At 38.1% G+C, this 26,632-nt stretch overlaps 1 protein-coding gene across 1 annotated transcript in view; it reads left to right on the forward strand.

Annotated features, from left to right (window-relative positions):
• The first annotated feature begins 223 nt into the window (after positions 1–223).
• Positions 224–26,632, forward strand: part of LOC149167542 (GCN5-related N-acetyltransferase 3, chloroplastic-like) — a 150,482-nt gene continuing 124,073 nt past the window's right edge. Inside the window, exon 1 of the mRNA XM_089430515.1 lies at positions 224–229. Coding sequence (XP_089286641.1) covers positions 224–229 — 6 coding nt within the window. The remainder of the gene's footprint in view (positions 230–26,632) is intronic.

A 26,632-nucleotide genomic window follows, 5' to 3' on the forward strand; every position in this document is an offset into this window, starting at 1 on the left:
ATTGATTAGAATTATATTTTTCCAAGAATAGCATAATTACTATAAATTAAATTATCTTACTTATTCAAATTCTTGTGAACTTTGGAAATTGGTAAGAGTTGGATTTTAATATTTTTATGAGGGTTTAAAACAAAGATATAAACATAGAACAAAGGAAATAGATTGATGACGTTTCCATGAAAGTAAGATCAAGTGATGAATTCATGGAAATACATCTTAAACTATGAAGGTATTTTTCACATTAGTAATACTTGAATTCAGAAAATGTGCAAGGATGAGAACCATACTTGATTACTTACATAACTATGAGAATAGAAGTACACTCCCCTAAGGAGTACACATCAAATGAAGTCAAATTGGAAGAAATAATTATAGCCCTTAAAATAGTATCCATTTAATATTGAAGGGATAGTGAGAAACATGATTGGTAATGGTCACAGTGATGATCTACATAGTTCAAAATGTGAAGAACTTTTGTTCCCAAAGCGTTAAAAGAGGATTGTTTCCACATAACACCACACATTTAAATTTTTCATGGACAATGATAGTAGTAGTATTTCCAACTGTTTCAAAATCTAAAATAAATATACTATTTAATGAGCAAGAATCTCTTGTCCAACTTGATGAAGAGTGAATTTACGATAAAGCAATCAAGTGGTATTGAGATAGGAACTTGACGAGATAAGGAAATATTTTTAGATGAAAATGATAATTGTTAAATGATGTAGGTATAAGTCAACATGGATCAACAAACCCTCATGCAAGTAAATTACGCATGACATAAAATTAAATCATGATGACCTAGTATTTATATGCAATTGCATATAGCGGTATTGGAATCAGTAAGCCAAATGGTAAATGGATGTAAAATCAAGGGATTTTAATTCTAAGATAGACGATTTAAATAATGATGGCATCACTAGTAATATCTTAAATGAATTTCACCAGAATTTCCTTAGGGAAGAGATTAAGACTCAAGATGATGAGGCTCATGTGAAATTTAACGAGGTACTTAGATGATTATACCTATGGTGTAAATGGTCAACTTCCTAGTTCAAAGAAGTGGAAATGATTATTGAAAAACTAATTGGTATCTTGATGAAAGGATAACACTAATAAAACTGATGAGATAACATAGAGCCTAGATGGATGTTGAATAATCTTAGTTCATAGTTGAATGTTTGTAAAGAAATTGATTTTTTCTAATGTATCATGATAAGAATTCTTATAGAGTATTATTCTATATTTGATAAGTATTGAGATGTTTCTCATATTGATGATGTTTCATGATATAATGGTAGGAGAATAATGATGTATCCTTATGATGATGGTGATATGCATAGGTATTATGATGTTATATTCATGATTATAGATATTTAATGTTGAATACTCACAATGGATATGATATGCATAACGATGCTATAATACGAGGTTAGTGACATGTGGTTCAGTTATTATGTGAAGTCATGATATGTCTTGATGCAATATGTTGATGTTCTGACTTATGATGGAATTCATGTGATAGTTGCGTACAATGTATGACATGCATAAGCATGCAGTTCGTTATCATTCATAATGTCGCGATTAAAATGATGAATGTTCTCATGATGACATGCAAAACTTGGCATCTGGATTATTTTCTATGATACTATGATGGTATAGCTAATGCATTGGTTGCATACAAGGTGTGAGGATTGACAGGACTCCACAAATGGGCTGAGAGGGCCGGTTTATTTGATGATCTCGTACGAGCCCATACGCACGAGGGAGAATATGTAACACCATATGGGCTGGGGACAAAACTTGATCAACGCTACATATGCTAGTGGTTCCTTTGTCTTGTGTAGCTCTTGATGGACAACTCTTGAAGAGCTATGCGACCATCTTGAGGAGGCCAAGTGCCTGATGTTCTAGGCTAGGTGCCTGTTATTGGATTGGGATGCCGAAGACTAGAAGGGATGTAAAGGACTTCGATGCCTGGGGCTGTGCACCTTAGTAGTTGTGGAGGGAGTGGGCTAGCCTTGTGAGATGCCCGAGGTCATTGAGTACCAGACTAGATGCCTGTCTTGGGGCAGATGAGGTCTGAGTCAGGCGTGAGCCTTGGGGCCAGCCTTGGACTGGGATACAGACCGGGCCAGGCTTAGCTTGGTGCCAAAAGTGGGAAAAAGGACAGAGATTCCTTGAGATTTCCCGGGGTGTTGGGGACTTTCGATGCCTCCTGGTTATACTAGTTCAGCAGAGGGTGTTGGCAACATGAAGTAAATACAATAATAAATAATAAATAATAAAAATAATACATAATACATAATTCAACATAACTTCGGGATGAAGTTCCTTAAAGTGGGAGAGTATGTAATATCCCTCCACTTAATAATAAATAATAAAAAATAATAATAATAATATAAAATAAATAATAAAAATAATAAATAATAAATAATTCAATTATATATCTTTTTATTATTAAATAAATATATTATTAATAATAATTATTTAGTAATATAATTAAATAATAATAAATCATTTAAAATATATATAATGACCATTATAATTAAAATATTAATATTATCCTTAAATTAACAAATAAACTCCTTTATTTACCTATTTTAATTCTAGAAATATTAATTAAAAATTTTTGAGTAGTTTGACCAGGTTCATTAGGTCAAATTAGCCGTTAGCATTTTAGCTGTTGGAGTCTCTGCACACTCTATTTAATCGAGCTAAGCCGGATTAGTTCTTCAACTTGTCCTGATGATGAACCACACTGGTTGGTTCGAAACGCGTCGACAAAAGATTGGTTATGTGATTTTGCCGAAGACTATCTTAACAATGTTATGGATCACAGAAGTCTAAATTCCTTAACAAAATAAATAATAATAATATAAATAATAAATAATAAAAATAATAAACTATAAATGTTAAATAATAAATGATATTTAAAAATATCATTTATTATTTTTATTATTTATTATTTATTTTTAAGGGGAGGGATATTACAGAATCTTCTAGAAACATCCCCTATGACACTTGCCTCTCTGAATTCTCCCAAGGATGAGTAAGAGATCTAAAATTTAGTTATCTCTCCTCTTGTGGAACCAAATGTAACAAGTGGAATGACACTAATCAAAACCCAAAAGATGACTCACACCCTTGCACACATTTATAAATGGATCCCCCATCTAAGAGATCCAAAGGCTGGAATTTTGTGAATTGCAAGGAAGTGTTGATAGTTTGTATTTGAGAAAGAGCATTGTATTGTTGGTGTGATCTTGCTATTTCATGAGGTGAAGAGGGCTTCATGCTGGGAGGATAATGTTGGATCAGACAACTGGGTTGTAATTCTCCCTTCTATATAATAAAGTTCTTCGAGTTTTCTTCCATATAACTGTGCAATTGTGATTTTTATTATTCATGAATGTCATTATATTTTCATTATATTTCTAGTTCCGTAATGATTATGATATAATAGATCAATATGCTTAGACGGTTCTTTGTTACTGTGTTCCTACAGGTACTCTCCAAGCGGGATAAGTACGGAGAGGAGTTGCAAGCTCTGTCAAGGGGGAGATAGATCAAGCAAGGAGTTAAGCAGAAGATCCAAGTTGGTTCCTTTGCCTTTCTCTTATCTATTATACATAGAATAAATCACGAATTTCTTTAAACTGTTGTTTCTAGGGTAGTTGGCAAACGTAGAGGGCTAGTTGATCGAAAAGACACTAGTTTTCCCATTAACACATGTCAGAGGAAGCGATGGAGGCATTGATCGACATAGTATATTGGTATGCTTCACCTCTTTGTACAATGTGGAGAAGCCTCCACATTGTTTACCGAATTTTTCCATGCAAAAGCTCGTGATGCAAGAAGTGTCATATCACATCTCGACTGCACAGGAATAAGAAGCCACCTTGGCCTGCTCTTCCTTTATAGATTTGGTTGTATGAGATCTGGAATCTCAAGCATGATGAGGCCAAGACAAAGGAATTCAAGAGATTCACCTTTGGCACCAGAATTTTCAATTTTTATGACTCACATTCCTTAGTGAGGGACCACTGTGCGAGAGTGCAACATCCTTGGATCCACGGGGCATGTCATTGGCCTGAGGAAGACCCATGGAGATACTGTTATCACTTCTTAAGTCTTAACGAACCTGTAAACATAGTTATATAATGGTTAGCAAAGAAGAAGACAACAACATCTCAGAGAGAAGCATCATCAGTAGCAATAGAGGGAACCAAATCTACACTTAAGAAAGGCAAGAGGAAGGTTGTTGACAGTGCAGAAGCAGAGCAAAGATGCAAGTTCAAAGAAGACCAAATTGTGTTGAGAGAAACTTTAAAGATTGAGGCTAAGAGGTGACAATGCAACAAGAGGATCGCACAAAGGTAGAGGGAGAAACAGAAGCTGGAGGAAGCAAAAAAGCAGTTGTAGAAGTTGAAGCAACAACTTGGGGAGGAAGAGGACTTGTGTAGAAGAGAGAAGGAAGTGCAGCAGGAACATGAATAGGAGGAGGCGTAACATGCATAGATAGATGAAATTGCACCCATACAGGTTATTGACTCACTTGAGTAGTTGGCACAGAGCACACACAGTTAGCAGCCACAAGAGCAGGACTTTGCTCAGCAGATTGAACAAATGCCGAAGTAGATGGAGATCAATATGGCTCAGCCTAAGTTAGATCAAGATATTGACCTCATGCCTTAGAAACAAGAGGTCACCCCACTGGCTTCACTAGATCTAGAAGTAGAGAAAGTCCAAAGCGATCAATGAGACATTGAAATCCTTCAAGACAAACCATAGGCGGAGATGCACAACATATATTTCTATGATTCACAACACAGAGCTGTGAAATCGCATAGATTTCCTACTCTGGGTGTCCATATATCTCTTGCGCAATTTGAAGAGTGAGTGATCGTGTCCGATGTGCATAGAAATCCAACTAGATAGGCTGATGCTACCAAAGAATATGCCAAAGCCACTAGCTTGACTTTTATATTCTTGATAGCTGAGAATGAGTAGATGGCTAAGGAGTTATAAGAAGGAAAGCATGAAGGAGAGAAAGTTACAACATCTACTAGAGTAGAGTTGAGGAGCAGAATACTAGATGAAGTATCATCTCTTGGGACAGTCATGCGAAAGTTATACTTCATATTTGTCATCATGCAATATTCAATTGTCCATCTCAACAATTGGAAATAGTGATGTTCTAGGAGAGAACGTATCTTTTCAGATATGTACACTATTGTCGATCACATGAAAATATGGAAAATGAGTTACAAAGGAGCCCCACTACACTTGCAAAAAGTGATGAAGCCAAAGTCAGTAGAGTTGAAGGCACACATCCAGAGTCAAATACGGAACAATGAGGAATTCTAACATCTCATCACCAGTTTGCATGCTTCACATGCATAGGTGTTCAGAAGCATGGATGTCAAAGAACCAAGTGTGACTAGAGTTGGACATGTAATTTTATTAGCTGATGTGCATAGCCACCAGGGAAGACATGTAGATGACCGTAGACACCATTTATCAGTATGTTTTTGGTCTAGTTGCACTTAAGTTTTTGATGCGCATGTTATCTGTCGAGTTGGACAAAGGTGCCAAATTAGTTTATCTGAATGCAATGGAGGCAGAGTTCGCTTTTAGAAGGATGTCACCACAGATTATGAGAACACCATAAGAAACTACCAAGCTTTGAATCAGTTCACCACCCTCAATCATCACGACGATGTCGAAGAGTTAGTCTTCCCACTGTTGTCCAATTATTAGTGATGTCTTTCATGGCCTACTCAAGCCTACTTATTTCTCGCATGGATACATGTGCAGATTGTAATCTAAACATGTTGTAAAAGTGAAAGACCAAATGTTGATAGTAGAATGTAACAGTCTTGTATTAGTTGAAGAGTCATGAGGGTAGGTGAAGAGTCACAAAGGAATCCGTCAAGGGTCACCTGACCCTTTGTTATTTATAAAACCTCATAACTCATTCTACAGGCTTTTGGGAGCCAAGCTTTCTATAGGTGTAACTTAGAGAAAGCTTTGAGTGTATTGTAATGAGCCTTGGCTTCTCCATAGTGTATAGCTAGTACATCTCGTCGGAGGAGAAGGCGGTAGTGACTATAATGTTCCACGATCAGGGGTAGTGGAAGTATTACTCGTATGTATGATTGGATATTTCACTCTTTTAATATAACAAAGACAACATGTTTCATGGATATGTTGTTATTGTAGTTCATCTATCCTGGTTACTTTAATGATTTATGTAGCTATAATTTATGCATCTATTTGTGGACCATGCCGTATGTTCTTGTATGAATATTATCGAAGCATGTTGTTGGTATAGTCTATTAATTTTGATCATCGGCTATCCTGCTTTCCATCTAATGATGTGTTTATGCTCGTGTGTTCCCTTTCAAGCTATGTGTTATCACATGGTTCTAAGGGATGCACTCACTCCCCCTTCTGTATGCTAGAGCCTTTCATGCACCTTCCATGAATTACTGCAAGGTCACACCCTTGCTACCAGTAAGGATATCTTACTTACCTCTGCGCACAACCACAGTGAAGGCAATACTCTACAACCCATTGTTTGGACTCCTATTCCAAACAGTCTGAGGTCCAGTTGGGGCTTCTTGACGGGGAGATCCCTCGAGACATTGGTAGGTCTAGCACGGTCAAAAAGACCTTAAGGTTTTGTTGAGTGTTTTAGACCACCAACATTCAGGGGTGTCCCTGATATGAAGTCCCAATTATACCTCACATCGTTATTTTTATGAGTCCCATCCAGTATAAAGGTCTGGTTGTCGAATCCCTAAAGATTCACCTTAGCTGTAACTGTTAGCAAGAGAGAGAGATGTAATGGTGACTTCGAAAATAAATAAAGTATGTCTAGATAGTGTTCAGTTGTAAATGTGTCAAGGTTCTTCTACTACTGGGAGGGGAGGAAAGTGAGCCGCTAAGATAGAGGTAATAGTAACACCCAAGAAGAGAGACACATCAACCAAAAGGATCTGTCTAAACTCTGGCATAATAGTCCATAGAGGATTCAATAGTGATTAAACCCAACAAATGAAGAAAGGTTTCTCTAATAGCCTTTGGAATAGTCCACTAGGATGGGCCAACAATAACAACAATTACAACATATTCTCAATAATATAAGTACTAAAGCAACTGAAATAGTTGAATTATCTTAGCACATGTGAAAGAAAACTTGAAATACAAACATCCACAGAATAGTATTACAAACATTCATAATCCATGCATGAAGAATGTGTTGGCCTTGAAGGCTTCTATTATTAATTAAAATTTCGAAGACACATGTATACATTGAACATCACTAGCTCTAGTAGTGGAGCATTGGAGACACTCCTTTCTACACAAAAGAACTAGCTTATCTCTCTAATGCTTTGTGGGAGAAGCCAAGAAGAAAATTACATTGCTCATACAATGAGGGAGTATATATAATCAAGAGGTAATTCTTTCCCTTAGTTGTAACTCTTTCACTACCCTCGCGACTATTTGACTTCCTCTGAATTTTCAACTTTACATGACTCTTTGTATTCCACACATGTCCTTTGGACTTTAACGTTACAATACATTTCTGAAACATATGTAACATCATTTTCCACAAGGTGTGGCATGTGACTACTCATGACATGACATGACATGACACTATTAACATCGACTCCATGATGATATGGAAATGTCAAGCCATTGCTACTACTAAGTGTTGAGTTTATGCTTCTTCTATTCACCTCCATATGACTTGGTGATAAGGAATCTTCAATGATATTAAGTCTTGAGTTGCAATCTTAAAATGATGTCCCTTTTGCATCTCTTAATTGATTATCTTGTGTATTCAGTTAAAAAATTGTCTTTCATTGAGCTTCCTTACTGCATCTCATTATTCATCATTGTTCCATGGTGTGATAAAGTACCTGCAACTACAATTAACTCATGACAAGACAACGTCAGTCTCAAAACCCCATAGTATAAGATAACACATTTTGATCCAATTACTAAGTCAGAAACAGGTGATAGGTCGAGAGAGAGGGCTTAGTGACTACACAGTGCATAGTTCTTGTGGCTAAGGAGGAATTTTGAGCTTTGATACTACACAATGTTCAGTTCAGGTAGGACTAAGGGACAAGACTGTGCAATTTTGGAAGCCAGTGGGATAGGATGAGGGGATGTGTGCTGAGAGGACACACTGTGCATTTTTTGGAGACAAGGGAGGTAGGGCTACTACAAAATTGCATAGTTTAGAGGCTCAGGAGATGATATGAGGCTTCTTATTGTGAAATGTGTAGTGAAGGCTAGGTTGGGAGGAATGATTGCATAATTGTTAAGCTCAAGGTCAGAGCTTGAGTATATAAACTACATAGTGCAACAATCATGCAAATGTGATCTCACACTTAGAATAATTGATGACACAACAACATTAATCATCTAGGACAGATAAAAATTCTATTTCACTTTGTGTGATGACTTTATGACCGTTTATGACAAGTGCAACAATTAAGATAGACATTGGGACCATCCTAACGACACTTGTGCAACAATTCTTAGAACTTTATAAATGAGTGTGAAAAACGTTTACATGGTTATAAGAACTCATATATAGAAAGATAGACCCTTGAAACCATCATAATAGGCTTGTAAACATTTTGTGACAACCAATCATGCCAAATGTCAAGAGCTTGCCCAATATGTGAAAGGGAGAAAAATACTTGAAGAAAGCTCATGAAATAAGCTTTGGTGTTTGTGAAAAGAATGTAAAAGACCAAGGAAGCGTCTAAAATTGACTGCAAGCCAAAATTTTGAAGGGTGTTGTAGCAACTACAACACTTGGTGACACACTAGTATAATTTTAGCTTCTCTGTCTTGTTTAACTTCTTCTGTGTAGGTTGTTGGTTCTTTAGGGAGTGTTCATTCATTGTTCAGATTACTTTGGTCTTCCCACATACCCCATGAATAGAAACAATCTCCTTTATACCTTCTCAGTTGAACACAACATAACATTCAACGATCTAACTATCTTTCAAATTGTGAAAGGTAGTGTAGCTCACGAGTTTAATATTTTTAGAGTATAATTTCTCATCTATGGTGTTGCTCTGCTTCTAGGAGGACTAAACTGTACCCCCGAAGGATTCACTCATGAATACAATGATTTCTATTTTGCCAGTGAACCTGGACAGTAGCCTAGTAGAGTTTCTTGCCTCACCTCTCTCTGGTGGAAGACTTTCTCTTATTTTTCATTTATTTATTTATTTTAAAAACGATTTATTTTTTTCAATGTGGTTCACGGGCACTCAATGAGTGGCCACTATGTCCACGTACAGAAGCGGGGTAGTTCCACCCGAAGGGATCTGCCGGTCGGCCATATCAGGCCTAACCCTGAGGGCGTCGACGAGATTTGACCCCTTGACCTCCCAACTGGGAAAGTGCTTAGCAACAGGAACTCGACCATTTGAGCTCTCCCTTGGGGCTGATTTTAAAAAGGATTTTGTATCAAAAATTATTCATTTTAGGGTGGGAGAGGGATCCTGACATATCGAGAGCATAAGAGATTGTTCCTTTAGAGGAGCATATATAGACCTTTGATTTAGGGTTGGTCATTTAGATTTTTCCCCTTCTTTGCTTCTACTAATTATATAAGCATGAAAACACCAAAAAATAAACACCGAGTGTAGGCATGAGGTTTTTGAAATAGACATGGGTGCATGGTTCTACCAAAACTCTCCTTACGGATGATCATACTTTTCCTCAGAACTTCATCGACAAAAATACATAATGAACACAGGTAGATGCACAAAAGGTTAGCCAAATGTTCCAGTGTCACAAGACTCTTTAGAGTTACTCCACACACATAATAGAAGCCACAAAATTTTCATGCACAACACTTATTTAAAACTTATTCACATGAAGAAAACAAAACTCAGAAAATAAAAAATAAAAAATTATGTACTCAGTGTAGGGCACAACCCCATATCATCATTGAAAGTAGTGTTTTAAGTCTTCACCATTGACAGGGACAGACTCAATCTTCCCGTCAAGTGATTGAAGATGATAACTGTGTTGGATAAGCTTTTCATCGATAGTGAATGGCCCAATCCAAAACGATCGAAGCTTAGTATGTTTTCCTTTGTCCTCATGGGCTTTGTCCCACTTCAAGAACAAGTCACCAACACTAAAGTTGTTCTTACCTATATACTTCTTGTCGAAACACCTCTTCATATGATTCTGATGAAGTACACATATTTATTCTTCTTTCAACCTTTCTTCCTATACTATGTGGAGGGTGTCCATCCTACACTGTAATAATAAGCATGGCTTCTCTTGGGATTCTTGTGAAAATTGGAGTGTAGGAAAGTAGATGTTGGGCGAGAGGATGGCTTCCTTTCCATACACTATGAAGTAAGGGGAGATGTTCGGAGAGCGCTTTGGCATGAATCAGCTAGCCCATATAGGCTTTTCCAAACCAGAGTGTTAGTTTCACTACTGAAAGAATATGGTATTTCTAATGATATGGATTAGGATCTTATTGGTGGATTTAGGAAGACCATTCCCCTGCGGATAATAATTAGATGAATGTTGTAATACAATAACATTTTCCAACGCATATTAATAACTTCTTAGTGATGAAAAGTATGTTGCATTGTCTAAAACAAGTGAAGTAGGACTATCGAACCTGGAAATAATGTTCTGCTGAAGGAAATTTATTATTCCTGGTCATTCACCTGTTTGAGTGAAACTGATTCAATGCACCGCATGAAATAATATATATAGTAGTGAGAATATAATAGTGTTGTTTTGATGAATGCAGAAATATTTCTCCAATAATATCCAGACCCCACTGTTGAAAAGGTTCTTCCACTACAACAGGTTGCAATGGGTTGGCTAACTTCTTGTTTTTGTCGCCACACCTCTAACAGACTAGGAACTTGCAGGCATAAGCATGAAAATACCTAGATAATGTAGGCATGTAGAAGTTGACCCACATGAATTTATGTTTTTTTGTGTTACCCACAAAATGTCCTCCAGTTGGTCCATCTTGGAGATCACATAATACTTTCTCTAAATCATGTTCTTACAAACACTTTAGAAATACTCCCTTATGGTTCTTTCTGAAAAGAACCCTGTGCACCAGTTGTTAATGTAATAATTTGAGTCGGAGTGCCCTCTTTTACCTTAAAGGTAGATGAGAGGGCACACTGCCATGCTCAATGTATTGGAAAACATATATGTACCAAGAGTTCATGACAATAGTAGGGGAAGCTCTCTCAACATTATATATTTCAATTTCTTGCTCCCAACCTGAGATGTTTTCTTATTCCTTTGTGTCCACTTCCTCTTGTACTATTCAACCACCACTAAAAAGGTTATTCCACTGTAATAGGCAGAAATGGGGTGGTTGTTTTATTCTTTCTCCCGACACACCTTTGAAAGACGGGCACTTGTAGGCATAATAATGAGCATCCCTAAATAATGTAGGACAATAGAAGTTGGCCCTCCTCACTTTATTTGGTGTTGTATTACCCACAAAATGTCCTCTTCCTGGTCCATCATGGAGAGTGCACAATAATTTCTCTGAATCATGTGCTTCCAAACACCTAACTAGTACTAAATTATGGTGCTTTCTGAAAATCACCCCATGCACCAATCGGTAAGGTAATGTTTTCATTCTGAGTGCCATATTTTGTTGTGTAGATAGATGATAGGGTATGGTGTCATGCTCAAGGTTTTGGCACACATCTATTTACCAAGGTTTAATGACAATAGTGGGGGAAGCTTGCTCAACATTGTTCATTTCGATTTCTTGCTCCCAACATGAGAGATCTTCTTCTTCCTTTTGTGTCCATTGCTTTTGCTGCTAGTTGACATAGACCATGACCCTTGATTGTGTGAACTAGTTTGAATTATAACTGATACTCCTGTAGACAATTCATCTAGTTCACTCTTCTCTCACACAACTCTTGTTGGACAAACAATGATTTGACTATTGGGTGGTGAACAAGGATAATACAATGATTTTTCAAAAGATAGGGCCTAAAATTCTTCACCGCCTTGCAGACTTCATAAGCTTTCTTTTCAATGGTTGGATAATCGAGTTTGGTTCCTTGAATACTAGTTCTAATGAAATATATAGGCTACTCATTATTCTAGTTATCATTTTGTTTGAGCATAGTGACAATAAAAGTGTCAGAAAAAAAGGTGTAGAGCAAGAAATATATGCTAAAATATGGGATTTATAATGCAGGCGCTTCTGCGATATCTTGTTTGATATAGGAAATGTGTCCTTTTCCATTTTTTACCATCGATATAAAGAATCCTTCTTTATCATTTCATATATTGGTTTAACAATCTGGGAGTAATCGGAAATGAACTTACAGAGGAAATTTATTTTCCCAAGAAAGGATTGCATAGCCGTTTTATTTGGACGTGATTTTTTTTACCCACTCTGGATCCACTTTAATCCCTCTCTTAGAAATGATTTGTCACAATAGGTTACCCTCAGACACAAAAAATATACTTTTCTTAGGATTAAGAGATATCCTGTATTTGCGACATCACTCAAAAATTTTCTTCAAGTGACGTATGTGATCGAATCTCTATTTGGAAAACATTGTGAGCTCATCAAGATAAATTGCTACACATTCTCCAATCAATCCCCAGAATGTGATTTCCATGGCATGTTATAATGTAGCAGCAACATTCATCAACCCAAATGGCATTCGCTTGAATGTGAATGTACCCAACTTTGTGCGGAAAGTTATTTTAATCCTCCCATGCTATGTGACTAGAACTTGGTCGTATCATGAATATCAACCAAAGAGAGAAAACATTTATCACCCCAATGCTATTTGTAATATCTTCTCCATAGATAACATGGGGTAATTATCTTTGTTCGAGGAATGGTTCAGGTTTCAGAAATCATCACACAAGCAAATTTCCATGGACTTCTTTCTTAGCAGAACCAAGTTTGATACCTAGGTGGAGTGTCGTACCTTGTATATGATCTGAGCATTCATCAATTTTCTTAACTCTTTTTGAGTCAGGGGTTCGAGCATTGGATGTAGCTTCCATAGATTTTGTTGAACTTGCTTGGCCCCTTCTTTTATCAGAATCAAATGCTAGATAATTTGGGTGTCATAAGTTTTAAGTTGATCATACATCCAAGTGAATATGTTTCGGCACCGCTTGAACAAGCATATAAAGGCTTGACAATCCTCTAGTGTACAACAAGTACCAATATTGAGAAACTTTGAATCCTTTTCCATTTCCAAATTGATTTTCTATTGTGACATTATGGATCTATGGATTTTATCATTAACAAGTCTCGGGAAATGTTTCTGTAGGTCATAAAACTTTTTCAGTGACACCACACCTTTCAGCATGAGATTTGCTTTGCCCTAAATAGCTACATATTACAAGGTTCTTCCATTCGCGTCTTCATCAATTGTTGCGCCCTTGAAAACATCATCGTTTTCCTCTTCATAATTTTTTGTCAAAGTTTTTTTCGGTGTTCTCTTTACAAACTGTGCAATGCTTGTCGACAAAGTAGAAATGTAATAATCATGGGTGATGAAGTCATGAGGTTTATTGTTTGATGAGAGATTATTCAAAATATGATTAAATGTATGATTGAAATATTTCACTCTTACCTTTTTCTCTATCTTGAGACTACCCAACTATTTCAACAACATGGCAGGGGTCTTATCATCAACAAATTTCTCAAGGAAAATTTCTTAAACCCTCTCTAGTTCTAGATGGAATTTAGAGGAAGACTATGATACCAAACAAATTCTCTACCATATAAAGTACACAAACAAAATATACATGCAACACCATCATATCGTAGCTGAAGTGCTTTTAGATGTAGGTAGAAGTTGTCTAGATGATCCTCTGACTTTAATTATCTCTTAGGGTCATACTTCATTAGGAGATTTTCCAGTTGCCCTGGCATCTTCTGTAATGCACCCAGTAGTGCAAGTGGGCCATGAGACATCCATTCCAGATATTGGTCTACATGTCCTCTTTGTTGCCTTCCCCTTCTTCTTTATAATTTGATTGGTCTTCTTCTTCTTATTCTTCTTCTTCTTCTCCGCCCAACCCATGGAAAGTATCGTCTGAGAGCACTACTTCACCACCATTGAAGGTTGGAATTTGTTCTAGTTTTCCTTTGTTTCCTTCAGTCTGCTAACACTTCAAGGGTGGCAAGAACCAACTCTTAAACTATTTAAATCACTAGCCTAGTAAGGTTTGTTGGTTCTTCTTCGGAAAATATTGAAGATTCTCTATTCTAGGTATCAATCCAATAACTCTTACAAACTTTTGAGTGATGGGGCAAATGGCTTGGAGCTATTCATATGTAATTTTGTAAGGCTTTGTAGTCTTGGTCTAGGAAGAATTACCAATTTCAAGAATGTGCACAGGGGAGTTTATGGGAATGTTATTGCCTTTACCACATGAAGTATGATTGGGGTTGGTAGTGTTATTAGATATACAAGTATGGTTTCCCTCCTTCTAGTACCATAAATTTTGACGGTACTAGACCGACCACCAGTCAGGATATCTCCTAGATATGTATTCCCAATTAGAACTCACGCCATTTGGTATAGGAGTCCCATCATGTATAAAGGTTCGGTTTCCTAATCCTTAAATATTTTCCTTGGCTCTAACTGTTAGTAAGAGAGAGAGATGAAATGGCGCATTCAAAAGGAAGGAAGGTGTGTGACCAGGTGGCTCTAGACACATGCAAAAGTCTAAGAGGGATCATAAATGGTCAAAATTTAAATAGATCAACGTGCTCTCAATCCAACACTAGATCAAAGTGCTCATCGCCTTGATTCCAACAACGTGAACAACACTCGAATCCGAGTTTGTACGAGGGAGATATAATTCTTTAAATATTGACATGATATGGAAGAAGAGGGGCCCACAGTTTACCACATGGAATTCGAATCAACAAGTGGGACCCACATGACAGCCCATCATTCGTTGACACATGGCACTCCATTGGCTCTTACCCTACAAAAAAAGACAAAACAAAATATTAAAATGCCATCATAAAAATAAAATCCATATAAAACAAAAAAATCATTTTTAAAATATCAAAATATCATTATAACCATATGAAATATCATGGTTATTAAATGGGCATTATAAAACAAAAATTAAAGGAATATTAAAATGAGGTGGTTATGGAAAATGGTTACCATTAAACCAATGAAATATATAATGAGCTTATATGGGTAGGTTTGTTATATTATAACAAATGAAACCTTAACATATTACAAGCATAAACTGTTTCAAACGAATATGATTGTATTAATATAAACCAAAATTTTAAAAGCATTTTGTCTATGGTTTTTATATCCGTATATCACATGGCTATCAAATGACCCCAAAAATTAACATAAAACATAATGTTTATGCCGTAATTGTTGGGCGTGTATATTTAACCATCAGTGGTTTCAAACAGCAACCAAAAAGGACATAACAACCATGTAATCCGAGAAACACCATAGTTGGAACCTGGGTGGTTCCGCATCGAATTTAAAACTTTTTCGACACGCCAAACAACCATGTTATTCTATCCACCCGACAAATGATTTATGACCCAATTCATGCCATCCGACTGGAGGACAATGAACGAGAGCGAGTGGAGGTGGTTTGGATGAACTCAGAGGCTGAGTTGAGGGGACGGATGAGAGTGGAGCCATGACATAGTTGTAGGAGGGAGAATGTTGACACGCTTTTCGACATAGGGAATATTCTCTTGATGTCGAAGATTCTTTGGGAGGTAATTTTTCTTAGTGTTAGTATGTAATCAAGTTTACAGACATATTTTTCAGATGTTCATAGGGAATGCAATGGCGATGTTGGACTCAACTTTTGAACAATGTATTTTCATATTCTCAGGGGAGGAGAATCTTCGAGAATCTTGGCAGAATCTTCCAGATTCCTTAGAGGCTAAAATTTCCCAGATCAAGAATGCAACAAAATTTATACTCATTCTTCTCATAATTTCACAAGGATCTCAATGGCGGGAGCAATTTTTTGATTAGATTTGTAGATCTTCAGTAAACGCAGAGGAGGTAATCTTTGGAGAATCAAAGAGGAATCTAAAAGATTCCTACAGGCCCACATTTTTCCAGTGTTAGAATTTGAGAAATGGATAGTTGATTTTACAACTCTCAATGATACAAATTCATTGGCATAGTGAGTGTTTGCAACTGAGCTTTCTAGTTTTCAGCCATTTTCCAGATTGGAGCGACTGTGTCAAATTTCAAAGCATGGACAATCGATTCTATGTCATTTGACGCCACAATTTCGATGGTGCATTCAGATCCAGCATCTAAGTATTCTATTCTTCAACCAGCATCAGAGTTGAAGTATAAGAAGTGGTGTTGTCATGTACTCCTTTGATCATTTGCTGTGAGATGTACTATGTTGTTTCAATTCCTACTTGATGTATGATGTGGAATCTTTGTGTCTATTTCATGTGATCTGTATTCGTCATGGATTGTTATTTATGTTTTGATTGAAATCCCTTTGTTGTGATGACGGAAAGATACTCATTGTCACTGTGGGTGTTTTGGTTGAGATCCCTTTGATTGCATGATGGCAGGATAATCATTGTTACCATGTGTAAGCTTATGTCATGCTAATAGGAGGCCTATTGTGAGTGATAGTTCCTGTAGTGAAACATCTCATGAAGAGACTTTGCCACTCTTCTAGAGGGAACATTTCCATCTATGACTAAAAACATAGCCCATGTACATATTCACCATTTCCAGCACTGAATGAAGTGATCAACACCATCTTGACACCAGGCCTGGACATGCAGTCCACACTGGACGGACTCTGTTATCAATGTCTCTTGTTTATGATTTTCTAATCGTAATTATGTTTCCATTTGCTTAAGAATGGATATATTTTCATTTATGATCTTATAAAATGCAATTCTAACTACATCATGGAAGCAAAAGATCTGTGTTAAATCTAGTAGCTAAAGGAGCTAAGATCAAGTTTTGTATCAAAGCGGTCTTCGCGTGGATTTGAACTACGAGCATGGACAATGGAACATGCAACAATGGATGATCAAAAAGAGTGTATGGGGCCATTCTCATAGTTTGTAAAAATATGGACATAATATATGAAGCCCTACAAAAAGAGACAGAGAAAAAGAAAAAATTGCAGCTATAGCTGCGATCCACGGAAGCGGCTCTGGAAGAACTGAAGCACAACAACTAGAGTCTTCAACCAGATAATGTTGAATTGAAGATGCTTCTACGAGAAGAGAAAGAGGAGAAGCAGAAGTTGCTACAATAGCTATAAGCTAAGGACGAGGCATTGGAAAAGCTGCAGCGTGGCCCTTATGAGATAAAAAGCAATTCTCCGACTTCATGTACATTTCCTGATTATGATTTCGCTACTTTTGAAAATCACACCACAAGAATTGGCTCCAAACTACTGAAGAGAATGTGGTGTGAAGGAAAAGGCTTTGGTATTAATGGCCAAGGCATTTTCAACCCCATCAAAGTAGAGGAATTAACTCATCAGGCAGGACTTGGGTATGTCAGGAAGCAGGTTGGGGAATGCATCGAGACAGCCAACAAACCACCAACAAAAGATGATGAGAATCCCTCGTCAGTTCTTTCCAACTGGAAAGTGGAGGTAAAAGATGTTGATTCCCCTTCAGTTTCATCTTCACATAGTATAATTTATGTTGGAAATGTGGGGATACCAATTATAGGGAGAAACCCGAGGCTCCTTACTAGGTTGAGGTACAAGGAAGAAGAAGGACTTGGTGTTAATATTCAAGACATAACTAAGCCATTGGAGGTTGTGAAGAGACCTTGATTTGCAGGCTTCGGATACACTGAAGGAGAATTGTCAAGGGTGTCAGATGCTTCCAAGACATTGTTGAAATCATCGTGGAAAGAGAATGATGAGAACACATCACCATCATACCATGGCAGTGCCCATTGTAGGGAAAGAGCTAAGGCAAGCTCTCATCACCATTGTTACACCAGAGATAAAAAGGAACTGTATAACAAGTCTCAATATTTGAATGTTCATTTCGATTAAAATCATGTTGTCAATGATGAACGTAAATCATGGAATTGAAAAACATGTGGTTTTTGTGGTTTACATAACCATATATTTGATGAGTGCTAGAAGAGAATGGGATCATGAAAGATGATGACGCGTGAAACGTCTTCTCCACTGCAGAGGAAGAAACATGTTAAGTAGATCTAGAGGAAGAAGACTTATTGCAGTCGTTGCAACAGAAGTGGTCATCAAAGAGCCATGTGTTGGAGGCTCCATCCAGAGCATCGCCCTATGGACAAAGCACCCATGCAGAAACTAGTCAGTGAAAATGTTCAACAAGCAAACCGCCACATTCATCATGGTTCACTTTGTTGAGTCAGAATGGTTTTTCTAGATTGGGTAGCTTGTAATGGCATCATTTTGTAAATCATGTGTTGCATTTTATATTGTAAAATTGATGATGTGTTTTCCGTCACTTGTTTAAGTGATAGTGATATTTTGGCCTTATTTTGATAGAAGGGGTATTTGTTTCCATTTTGTTGTAAACTTGACCACAAAGAATATGTTATAAACTCGTGGAAAGTATGGGACACTTGGGTGATTAGTTGTTGATGTTGATAATCATGTAGTATGAAAAACAATGTACTACATGTTTATAGAGGGTGGAGGTTTTGGCTCATCACTTATGGCTCCGAAAGACAAACGTGAAGGAGAAGGAAGGGTGACCTATGAGGACAATTGTAGTGCAGACAAGGTAGAAAGAAGTTGCAGATTAATTTCATGCTTTTGGAGGACAAAAGGCTCCTCAGTGGGGAGGCTTGATCTAGGTGGCTGCAGACACATGCAGAAGTTCAAGAGGGCTAAAAAATGGTCAAAATTCAAGGCGGTCATATTTCTCTCAAAGTAGCACAAGATAGAAGCGCTCGTTGTCCTGATTCCAACGACATGAATGCCACTCAAATCCAAGTTTGTATGAGGGAGATAGATATGTTTAAAGATTTACATGACTGGGAAGAAGATGTTGGCATTATGATGCATGTGTTGTACTTGATGGCAACCCTCTCATAGAAGATCAGCTCACTTGTATACATTCAGACGAATCTACAGAAGAAATATCAGATGTGGCAGAGTGCATGGGATCACCAGACAAGCACAAAGGGACCAGATGACAGTTCACAAGTAAGCTTTGCCATCAAGTCCAAAGGGGGAGATTGTTGGCATTATGGCTAAAGTGTTGTCCTTGATAGCAACCCATTCAGGTGATAGATCACAGCAGCAGAGATTGATGATCAGCTATCAAATATTGAAGAAAATAAGGGGTACGCAGGTACACCTTACAGAAAGTGCGTACCTGCAGGTACACTGTGAAGGGACCGCGCCCAGATACGCAGGTCAGCCGTTCAGGAGGTGCGTATCCCCAGTGCACACATTTCAAGGCAGAGAAAAGCACATGTGGGGTTTCTTATGTTTTACCCTTGATATTTAGCCGACGGTGTTTGTGTTATTATGGTGTCGGCCCGTGGTATTGATCCATGATTTGAGGAAGAGCTTTCCTATATAAAGCAAAGGAGATCATTTGGCTTGAGGATGTGCTTGGGTTGAATATCTTATGAGAGCTAGATCTGAAATATTATGATCTCTTGGGAGTAATGTCTAGATCTAAATGAGGCGAATGTACTGATGGATTGATATCTCTTCGGCGCATGATCAGATCTGTAGATCTGACTGTCTGGGTCATTCTTTAAGTCTTGAAATCATCTATGCCTGGAGGTACGCAGGTACAGTGAAAGAAAAGTGCGTACATACGCAGGAAAGAAGCGTTTCAGGTGCGCTGGTACGCAGGCACAGAAGGGTTGCAGGTGCGGAGGTCCGCAGGCAGTGCAATGGACTCAGAGCGAGGTACGCAGGAGAGCAGTTGACTACAGTGCGTACGTAAGCAGGGGAGCAATTGAGCAGGGTGCGTACTGTAAGCAGGCGAGCAGTTGAGCAGGGTGCGTACTGTAAGTAGGCGAGCAGTTGAGCAAGGTGCTTACGTAAGCAGGCAGTACATGGGTGAAGCTGCTTACTTCTCTTAAAATCTCTGCTTATCATTCTTATGATCTGGGTTGTTGAAGTAATGTTTGGTTCTGATAATAGTAGTGATTGAGTGAATGATTATGATTAACTTCAGTTTTGTTGGATGAATGGATCGGTTATCTTCATGTGATCTGATGTACTAGATCTGGTTGATAACTCTCATAATATCATTGTATATGTATGGATCTGATGATTGGGTGATTTAGAAGGTTGTTTGATTATGAGCTTCAAAGTTGTTGTTGGGTCCAGTATGAAAATTGGATGAAATGTGGCCTTTCAGATTATGTGTTGTGCTTCAGTGTATCCAGTCTAAAAATTGATGAAATGTGGTACCTGGAGGAGAGAAGATTGTAGGTCAGCACCTATGTACTAGTATCTAAGCTAGTACAAGAGCTAAAGGAAATCTTTGGAGCATTGTAGCAGGTAGCAGCCTGCGTACTAGTAAATGGATCGGCTAGTACAAGTGCAAAGGGGGTTGTAGCTCCCGTACTGGTATAAGACTGCACCAGTACAAATATTGTAAAAGGATTTTCTTATTAAGAAGAATATTGAGATGACTTGCAGCAGGTGGTTTTCTCCCGCATTGGGTTTCCACCTTATATCATGGTGTTCATGTGTGTGCCTTATGTGTGATGATCTATTCTCTATTACTGCATCTGTTATCTGATAATATGGTTGATAATGTTCTAATGCACTCATTGAAGATCAATTAACTTAATCATAAGAAGTTGTGGAAGTAGCATATATGAATCTGATCATGGAAATGAAAAAGTTTTATTAATGTGATAATACTGATTCACCCCCCCCCCCTCTCAGTATTATTTCCAACAATTGGGATCAGAGCAGGTCCTTTGATAGAAGCTTGATCGCTTGAAGGAGATCCGTGGAACAATGGGAAAGAAGCTTAAGAAGAAAGCTCATAAGAATAAGAAGACATCTCAGAAGGGCTATGACAGTGGGAGAATCGATTGGGGATTAGGCATAAGAAGCTCTACAGATTCAGAATCAGATTCAGAATCATTATCAGGTATGAATGTGTTATCTTCTGATGTTCCAGCTATATTTCCTTGTGAAAGAGATGAAAGTGATAGTGAGACTACTGAACTTTCTCTTATGGGTGAGCAAGAAAGATGTCAAATAGAGGCAGAATTTAACAGGCTGACAAACAAAATTATTGAACAAGAAAAACGTTTTGACGTAAAGAGTGGTGCCCTCAAGTTATGCAAGGAAAGGTATCAAAAGTTGCAGGATGAAGCAACATCTCTAAGAAATGAAGTCATTGAAAAGAACACAACAATCAAGGAGCTCAGAGATCGATCCAGTTATTATGAAAATCTTGAAGCTACAATCCTCTCACTAAAAGGAGATCTTGAAGAATCAAAGAAGCAGAATACAGATCTACTCCAAGCTATTGCAAAACAAGAAAACGAAGTCACCAGCTTAAAATCTCAACTAGAATGTGCCTTCCGAGTTCGTCAAATGCAGTAGGATCTGAATGAAGAACAAGAAAAGGAGATTCTCAAACTAAGGGAACAAATGGAAGAAGGAAGGAAAGCTGAAGAAGTTTTGAAAAAGAAATCTCTTGAAAAGGAAGAACAGCTTCAGGTTGAGGTAAATATCTTGAAAGGTAAACTAGAAGAAAAGGATAAGCTTTTACGATTTCAAGATAGCTCTAAAGTATTGGATGATATTCTTAGTAGTCAAAGGTCCCCTGCTATAAAGACTGGTCTTGGTTTCCATGAATCTGTTGAAGGTGAATCTAGTTCACAAGGTGAGGCAAGGAATTCTAAAGAGAAATCTAAAGTGATCAATGAAGAAATGAAAGATCAATCTCATCATCAACCAAGGAAAGAGATTCCTCAAAGAAAATCCTTTACTCCTCCTATGAATAATGTTGAATGTTATGTATGTCATAATCTTGGACATTTTGCAGCTAGATGTAGAAGAAGAAGAGTTCAAGACCATTATGCAGACAAGTCATCTCAATCAAGGTATTTTTATGGATATTGCCTTGCTTGCAATATGTTTGGTCACAAAGCTGCTGATTGTTACAGGAGGAATATGAAACATGTAAGATGTTATGCATGTAACAAGCTTGGACATATAGCTAAGGAATGCAGGAACAAAGTGTGGGCACCATATCACAAGGAGAAAATGTCATTATCACGCTTGAAGATATGGAGGAAAAAGGAAGTACAGTTAGAAAAAGGTGGCACAGCACAATGTACAGACATACCAGAATCAGAGGGAGCTGAAAGTACAAAACTTCAGTGTCCTGAATCTCATATGCAAACTTCATAAAGGGAAGTCGCATATATACGCTAGTTGGATACTGCACAATCGCGTATATGATTGAAGAAAGGCAGTAAGAAAAGTGAAATTGATCTATGAAGTATGATCTCTCGAGCACAAGATCAAATCTGGAAATCTGAAGTGGGTCCCAATCTAAGGTACACAGATCATTCACTGTGAAAGTGCGGGCGTACGCAGCAGAGCATAAGACCGGGTGTGGATGTACGCAAGTTAAGGCACAGTCCCTGTGCGGAGGTACGCGGCTTATCAGAAGAGCACATGCGGAAGGACGCGGCGAGATAGAAGAAGAGGTGCGTAGTAAGATCAAAGGTACGCGGCGCGATAGAAGGATAACTTGCGTAGGTTCACAGAAGTACGCGGCGCGATAGAAGAAAAGGTGCGTGGAGCACGCGGCGCAACTGATGGAACAAATGCGTATGTACGCAGTGAAGCATAAGGATATCTGCGACTGTACGCAGGGGAGCAGAAGATGGAGTGCGTGGCTATGCAGGATAGATAAATAACAACTGCGTACCTGTCTTAAAGCATTTATTGGCTGACTCTTCTTATTGATATGCATGATCAGATGTGACAGATGGCACAGGTTTAGGGGGATCATATGTTCTTAATGCATTTTTGGCATTATGGTCCTTGGTGATGATGTTTATGATTCATCTTGCTATGGTTATGAGTTGGTCACATGGTTCTTGGATCAGATTTGTGGTTGATTCTCTAATGGTGCTTGCATGGAGTCTTTATTGTTCTTGGTACATATATGGATGAAGATTGTTGGCTGGATACATGGATGATTATTCAAAGTTGCATTGTTGGAGACATGATGATGATGAGACCTTACCTATATGATGATAGGTTTCATTCATATGTTGATTGATGCAAATACTCCCATTTGATGAATCTTAGTTCATGCAGATCTGGATGGCTATGGTGTTTCTCATACCTTGGAGATTCATGCACTAATGCAAGTTGATGTTGACAGATACTATGAAGCAGATCATACAGTGTTGATTGTTGATATTTATCTTAGGTGATTGGTCTGTGTCTCTTTTATAGTTATCTCTTCAGGTCATGTAACAGCCTTTGTTTCCCCACTATGCCTGGGATGAATGATATCATATGTAAACTTTTGATGTATCACCATTGCGATAAATGTATGTATTGAGTCTTTTGGTGATAGGAAGGTCATTTATGATATATAGAGTCATGTTCTTCTTGTAGAACATATTTTTGCAGGTCAGGGGGAGCTTGAGCATGAATAGCACTATATAGCAGAGCAGGTCCATCTCAGCTTGTTCTCAGAAAGAGCATTATCAGATTGGAGCACCATGGCATATACAAAGGGGGAGTTCATTCAGAGACTTTAGCAGATCTGGTTTATAGTCAAGGGGAGCATGTTCTTAGGGGGAGCATACCCCTTTGACCTTGATGTCAAAGGGGGAGAGTGATTTGGTGTTGTTTCCATCAAGTCCAAAGGGGGAGATTGTTGGCATTATGATGCATGTGTTGTACTTGATGGCAACCCTCTCATAGAAGATCATCTCACCTGTATACATTCAGACGAATCTACAGAAGAAATATCAGATGTGACAGAGTGCATGGGATCACCAGACAAGCACAAAGGGACCAGATGACAGTTCACAAGTAAGCTTTGCCATCAAGTCCAAAGGGGGAGATTGTTGGCATTATGGCTAAAGTGTTGTCCTTGATGGCAACCCATTCAGGTGATAGATCACAACAGCAGAGATTGATGATCAGCTATCAAATATTGAAGAAAATAAGGGGTACGTAGGTACACATTACAGAAAGTGCGTACCCACAGGTACACCGTGAAGGGACCGCGGCCAGATACGCAGGTCAGCCGTTCAGGAGGTGCGTACCCCCAGTGCACACATTTCAAGGCAGAGAAAAGCACACGTGGGGTTTCTTATGTTTTACCCTTGATATTTAGCCGACGGTATTTGTGTTATTATGGTGTCGACCCGTGGTATTGATCCATGATTTGAGGAAGATCTTTCCTATATAAAGCAAAGGAGATCATTTGGCTTGAGGATGTGCTTGGGTTGAATATCTTATGAGAGCTAGATCTGAAATATTATGATCTCTTGGGAGTAATGTCTAGATCTAAATAAGGCGAATCTACTGATGGATTGAGATCTCTTCGGCGCATGATCAGATCTGTAGATCTGACTGTCTGGGTCATTCTTTAAGTCTTGAAATCATCTATGCCTGGAGGTACGCAGGTACAGTGAAAGAAAAGTGCGTACATACACAGGAACAAAGCGTTTCAGGTGCGCCGGTACGCAGGCACAGAAGGGTTGCAGGTGCGGAGGTCCGCAGGCAGTCCAACGGACTCAGAGCGAGGTACGCAGGTGAGCAGTTGACTACAGTGCGTACATAAGCAGGTGAGCAGTTGAGCAGGGTGCGTACTGTAAGCAGGCGAGCAATTGAGCAGGGTGCGTACTGTAAGCAGGTGAGCAGTTGAGCAGGGTGCTTACGTAAGCAGGCAGTACATGGGTGAAGTTGCTTACTTCTCTTAAAATCTCTGCTTATCATTCTTATGATCTGGGTTGTTGAAGTAATGTTTGGTTCTTATAACAGCAGTGATTGAGTGAATGATTATGATTAACTTCAGTTTTGTTGGATGAATGGATCGGTTATCTTCATGTGATCTGATGTACTAGATCTGGTTGATAACTCTCATAATATCATTGTATATGTATGGATCTGATGATTGGGTCATTTAGAAGGTTGTTTGATTATGAGCTTCAAAGTTGTTGTTGGGTCCAGTATGAAAATTGGATGAAATGTGGCCTTTCAGATTATGTGTTGTGCTTCAGTGTATCCAGTCTGAAAATTGATGAAATGTGGTACCTGGAGGGGAGAAGATTGTAGGTCAGCACCTACGTACTAGTATCTAAGCTAGTACAAGAGCTAAAGGAAATCTTTGGAGCATTGTAGCAGGTAGCAGCCTGCGTACTAGTAAATGGATCAGCTAGTACAAGAGCAAAGGGGGTTGTAGCTCCCGTACTGGTATAAGACTGCACCAGTACAAATATTGTAAAAGGATTTTCTTATTAAGAAGAATATTGAGATGACTTGCAGCAGGTGGTTTTCTCCCGCATTGGGTTTCCACCTTATATCATGGTGTTCATGTGTGTGCCTTATGTGTGATGATCTATTCTCTATTACTGCATCTGTTATCTGATAATATGGTTGATAATGTTCTAATGCACTCATTGAAGATCAATTAACTTAATCATAAGAAGTTGTGGAAGTAGCATATATGAATCTGATCATGGAAATGAAAAAGTTTTATTAATGTGATAATACTGATTCACCCCCCCCCCCCCTCTCAGTATTATTTCCAACAGAAGAGGGACCCACAATGTGCCACATGGAATTCCAGTCAGCAAGTGGGACCCACATGGCAGCCCATCAACCATTGACACATGGCACTCCATTGGCTCTTGCCCTACAAAAAAGACAAAACAAAATAATATTAAAATGCCCTCATAAAAACAAAATCCATATAAAACCAAAAATCATTTTTAAATTATCAAAATGGTTTGAAATATCATGGTTATTAAATGGGTATTATAAAACAAAAATTAAAGGAATTTTAAAATGTGGTGGTTTATGGAAAATGGTTACCATTAAACCAACGAAATATTTAAATGAAGTTATATGAGTGGGTTTGTTATATTGTAACAACCAAACCTTAACATATTACAACCATAAACTGTTTCAAACAAATATGATTGTATTAATATAAACAAAAAATTTAAAATCTTTTTGTGTATGGTTGTTATAACCATATATCACATGGTTATCAAATGGCCCCGAAAATTAACATAAAACATAGTGTATATTCCATAATTGTTGGACGTGTATACTTAACCATTGGTGGTTTCAAACCACAACCAAAAATGACATAACGTGCCATGCAATTCGAGCAAGAGCAAGGTTGGAACCTGCATGCTTCTTCACACAAGTTTAAACATTGCCATCAGGAAAAACAATTGTGATGTTTTACCCGTCCAACAAATGTTTTATGAACCAATTCATGCCATCCAACCTGAGGACAACTAATGAGAGAGGAGTTTAGGCATATTGGAGGAACTCGAAGGCCAAGTTCTAGGAGTGGATGAGAGAAGAACCATGACACGGTTCCAGGAGGCGGAACCTTGACACA

Source organism: Pinus tabuliformis, chromosome 5_1, assembly GCF_031772625.1.
Source record: "Pinus tabuliformis cultivar Carrire ecotype Pingquan chromosome 5_1, CPIR1, whole genome shotgun sequence".
Taxonomy (NCBI): Eukaryota; Viridiplantae; Streptophyta; class Pinopsida; order Pinales; family Pinaceae; genus Pinus; species Pinus tabuliformis.